At 38.3% G+C, this 5,198-nt stretch overlaps 1 protein-coding gene across 1 annotated transcript in view; it reads right to left on the bottom strand.

Moving 5' to 3' along the window:
* Positions 1 to 598: 598 nt before the first annotated feature.
* Positions 599 to 5,198, bottom strand: part of KCNK18 (potassium two pore domain channel subfamily K member 18) — a 5,149-nt gene continuing 549 nt past the window's right edge. The window contains exons 2-3 of the mRNA XM_026050501.1: positions 4,553 to 4,699; positions 599 to 1,422 (exon numbers count right to left, since the gene is read on the bottom strand). Of these exons, the coding sequence (XP_025906286.1) occupies positions 599 to 1,422; positions 4,553 to 4,699 (971 nt within the window). The remainder of the gene's footprint in view (positions 1,423 to 4,552; positions 4,700 to 5,198) is intronic.

The following is a 5,198-nucleotide window of genomic DNA, read 5'->3' as shown; positions in this document are numbered from 1 at the left end:
GTTCAATGACAGTAGTGCAGCTCCAGGTTTTCCAAGTGCCTTGTCCCATATGTTCTTCTCAAGAGCAGCGCTCCTCATGAACACATTTATAGCTGGACTCCATGAAACCCAGCTGGGTGTGTGCTTCTCTCTAAGTCTCTTGGACAATGAATCACAGAACAATAGCATGTGGTCACACTTCACTACTGACAGTCACAAGGAAGCTGTCCCTGCAGCCCTGGTGGCAGAACAGAGATGGGTCTTGTTYGGGCAAATGCTGAAAGAGAAAGCTCTGATCTGACTGTGGCAGGGGGAGAGAAGGCAGAAAGGTTATGGAGAATCAGAGCTTTGTGAAGAGATGTTAGGGAATACTGGCAGATTTCCTCTTCTTTTATCATGTCCCATTTTTGTTAATATTCATTATACGGAACTCTTCTTGGAAAATACTCCATGGAGATGCCTACACTTAGTGTGTCCTGAGATATTCAGCTAGTTTACGGCAGATTCTCACAGGAAATCATGGGAAAATATGTGTCTTGCAAGCCCAAGGCATGGAGAGGAAATGCAGAGTAAGAGCTTCATTTGTTTGCAGTGCCACCAACACTTACGGAGAAGTGACTCATTTTGGATATATCTTCTTTGGTGCAATCTTTTTATCCCCACAGAATGAAATCACCTTTTTATAAAAAGCAATTAAGCGGTCTTGGCCAAGCTTAAAAGCAATGAAAACAATTTCCATGCCAATTATGATATAGAGGGAAAGAAATAAGAAAAACCTGGGATGTTGCAGTTGTGTGTCTCCAAACCCAATAGTTGTCAAGGTGATAAAGCAGAAGTAGAAGGCTTCCTGAAAATCCAGATTGGTTTCCCATTTTGGAAGAATAGCAGCTGCACAGGAGATGTACACAAATATAACTAGTATCATTAATAAAATGGGCACATCTAATTTTTCTAACTCTTTTCCTATTTTGTCAAAGTTCTCAATTACGCTCGTCATTGTCTTTCCCCTCTCCAGTTCAGGGCATGAACTCCATCTCTCAATGCTTTTAGTTCTTGATAGTTTTGTGTTTTCCTTTTCTCTGGCAATTAACATTTCAAAAATTTCAGCATTGCGATATTGGTTTGGCTTCCTTTTAAAAGCTGACTGACTTTTCAGCACTTCYACAATACTCAAGGGTTCATTTATGACTACTTTAGACTTCATCAGAAGTGATCTTCTGGATTTGGTTTCACTCTCTTTCTTACACGTAAATACAGAACAGAGTTTAGAGTCTAGAATTTTTGACTGCAGTTTTCTGAATTCATTGTAACACTTGGATAAGACGGTTGCAAGGATGTCTCCCATGTCTGTCAGGACCAAGAACATCAGGGGGATGCCAAATAAAGCATACAACATACAGAGATATTTTCCAGCCCGTGTGATGGGATAGGTATTACCATAGCCTTGAACAGAAACAAAATAGGGAAGAGACAATACTGTGATTTATTGCATATCAATCCAAGCTGAACTTTTTACAGTTGTCAATTTTAAAGGGGTATCTTAGTCCACAGTGTAGCGTTCTTTTTAGCTTTGATTTGAAGGTGTTGAATCTTCTGAGTCTAAAATGTTAATGACCTCAGAGCATCCTGCCTCTTTAACTATTAGGAGATTTGGGGTTGCTGGTCCTGTTGGATTCACCCTTTCTGGTGTATCTGCACTGGTTGTTTTATTTTGCTGCCTGACAGCAAGAGGCCATTTAGGGATGAGAGCAGCCAGGCTGATTGTATGAGAAGCCAAAAGTTGGACCAGTTTAAGACCAGTATGATGGCCATGGCCTGCTGGAGGTCATTATTAGGAGCAATTTCCTGATCTGGGCTTGTGGACCGACATAATAGAGCAGGAGAGGTCACAGAGCCCAGGACCCCTCAGCAGAGAAGTGGAGTTGAGAGCTGAGTTCAAGATCTCACACTAGAACTGCATAGTTTCTGTGGGTGCAGCTTTGAGCTCAGACCTGGGTGATGGTGTGAATTCTCAAATTGTGGCAGTGCCATGTATCAAACTGGAACAAAGAGACCTGTATCCTCAAGCTTTATTTCTTTGCCAAAGCTGCTTGCAATAAATGATAAACTAATAATGCAATTTGAAATCAGCTCTAGTTCAGTTCAGTTCTAGCTGTAATGACAGATAAATTGATTTTATAGTTGTACTGGTCTCCTAGTTTTCAGAGTCTCTTATATGCACACAGGAAAACAAAGCCTCAAGAGAGGGAACATGGTTCTTCTAGAGTTCTAAAGCTTGCAAAAATCAATTGAAAAAAATAGGAAAGAATTTTATATTATGTAATATACATATATGACCTTTATGACACATAAAATGGTAGCAAAAAAAATGTGCCCTTCCTCTAAATTCAATTTGATTATGTTTCATTCCTCTAACATCTTGGATATGAAACTTAAATTGTGAGTTAGTGTTTTTCCAGCACAATGGGAATACTCATTGTATTGAAATTTAGTAACCATTCTTTTTCTCCTTCTCCAAGGAGACATAAAGTATGTCTTCTCTCTCTTCAAAAGCATTGTCTATTTCTAGATGATCTTCCAGGCCATGTACTTAGTCTGTGACATTATAAGCTCATATGCTGTTGTATGTCTTGCTTCATAATTTTGGACTATTCATCTTAATTTTCGCTAAGGGCTGCTGTAGGCTTTGGTTTGAATCCAACCTCAGTCTGGAATTGGCTGTGATGCACTGACAGGCTGTTTATTCCCTGTCATTCTGTTCCCTACTCATTAACTGGGAGTGTAAATACTTACTGATGAAGCAATCAATAAAGATTAATTATTACAGTTATTGTGCAGATTGATTTTCTTTGCTTCCTGATATGCACACATTAGTGCAGTTCCCAAGGTTAAAACTTATCTCGAGCTTAAATTTAGCCATACAGAAATCTATCCCAGCTGAGCCAGTGGCAACTTCTGCAGACAGTATGAGACTGTCAGTTCAGACCTCTGATCTTTAGACTAGATGCTTAGCTCCTTCTAGGCAGTTAAATGTAGCTACGTTGACTCTCACTTGAAGCAGTTTAAGAATCCTAATATTGCAAATAATAAGCCAGGCTTCCTACTGTTTCCAAAACCCATCTTAAATTCTAGACCTTTCTTAGGGAGTCTTCATAATAGACAGTGTGATGAAGGCCAAAAAATAATGGCAATTTAGTGATAAATGTGTTGGGTTAAGGTATATGAGTATTTGTGTGACAAAACCCCCATGTCCCATTGACAGGACAAGCTTATCTAGGCAAGAAGTTTTCGGTAATGGGATTTCTTAATCAATTTGCTAAAGTAAAAGCTTTCTGATAAAATGTGCTCTTTCAACTGCTCTTAGTGCACTTCTGTTTGCACTAATAAATATTCACTGCATTGAGAATTCAAGTCTGCTTCTCCATATGTGTCATAACTCTTAAGTTATTCAAATGCACCTGTAAAGTAAAAAGTATGTCATTATCTGTACAAAGCAGAACTATTCTGGCACATAATACTGAGTGAATTCTGCTTGGACAACAGCCAGCAGCACTCACAGGCCTGCAGGAAACTGAGTTCAAAGACAGTCTATTTTATAAGAGCCTGAGGTTCAAAGCAAGGCTCTACACATGCTTCAAGTGAAGGTCTTAATGCTCACACTGTCCAATAGACTCTTTCTGAAGTTCACTTTCTGTTCTGCCAAAGATTTCATCAGGATCTTGAATATATCCTAATGCTGTGGAGAAATGTCTTTGCAATAGGATACAGTGCTGTGGGACTCTTKCCCATTCCACCTTAATTCTGACCAAGGATTTAGATGGCCAATGCCTGTGCTTGTCCGCATTTGAGAAAGATTACCCAAAGAATCAAAACAGCCCTGGAAATGAGCTTGAAGAGGTGCATTTAGCAAAGTGGTGGGAGCAAAATCCAGAGCAGTTTTCTTGCTTGGTTTTTTTTTTTTTTTTTTTTTTTTTTTTTTTTTTTTTTTTTTTTTTTTTTTTTTTTTGAAATATACAGTCAGAATGAAAGATTTCAGAGGTGAGATTTAAACATCACTGTTCCACCACAGAGTGAACATGGTTCAGTCATGGTTGTAAAGCCATAGACTTACAAAGCTAGGTTAGACATAAGCACCTGTGAAGCAATTTGAACAGAATATATGCCTGATGAATTACTTCTTTCAGTGAAGAAAACATTATTCTGCATAAAGCACGAGACTGGGCTTGTAAGGACTGTTTGAAAAGTGGAGTCATGTAAAACAGTTTTATGTATATGTCATATTTAAGCCTAAGTTATAGCATGCATGTAATGACAGAGCTAATTAACATGTGCAATTACTATTATCTAGTTTCTGATCTTTTTCTGTGATCAAGCTGCAAAAACTCAATCTATGTTTACAGAATCGCCAGTGGACTTTTTGTAGATGCTGAGGAGAAAAATGCAAGGGGTGGGGCTGCTATGGCTGAACTATTTTATTCTATTTTATTTTATTTCATATTCCCTGCAAGAAGCATGTTAGAGAAAACAGTTCTGACACTTGATTCTGCAGGGAGCACTTTACCTCCAAACTTACCCACGGTTGTGAACACTGTGCAGCAAAAAAAGAGAGAGCCGAAGAAATTCCAAATCTTTTTTGGGTCAACGAACCATTCTTGTTCAAATGTGCCAAGCAGATTATAGATCTTTTCCTTAAATACCTCCTCATTTTCTGTCATGTTATCTGTTACAATAACAACAGGACATACACAGATCCTTGCAGACCATCAGTCAAGGAGCATAAGTATGTTATTTTAGGAATTCCAGCTAAGGATTTGTTCTAGGCTTTTGGAAGATATAAATATCTACCCTCATTCCCCTTCTCCCCCTGGAAAACATCAGCTGTGTCTGGTGGCTTTGATGGATAAACAAGTAGTAAACAAGCAGTGTTGCAGTAAAGTCAAAATTTGAAATGAAAATAAGCACAAAAAAGTCAGACAAGAAAGCAGATAAAGAAGTAAGATTGGATATTCATCTCATGATTCATTTTGCACTCCCCAGAATTTTAGTCTTCCTAATAGGGACACTAGGACTGTGGAGCCTATGCCTGAAAATGCAGCCTTCAGACATCAGAGGGAATTTTCCACAGAAATCTCAACATCTCCTCATGATCTTAGTTAACTTAAAAACAAAAACAAAAAAAGAAAAAGAAAAAGAAAAAGAAAAAGAAAAAGAAAAAGAAA

The sequence above is a fragment of the Nothoprocta perdicaria genome, unplaced genomic scaffold (assembly GCF_003342845.1).
Source record: "Nothoprocta perdicaria isolate Ctin4 unplaced genomic scaffold, notPer1 scaffold_7, whole genome shotgun sequence".
Taxonomy (NCBI): Eukaryota; Metazoa; Chordata; class Aves; order Tinamiformes; family Tinamidae; genus Nothoprocta; species Nothoprocta perdicaria.
This window is presented reverse-complemented; position numbering and strand designations above follow the sequence as displayed.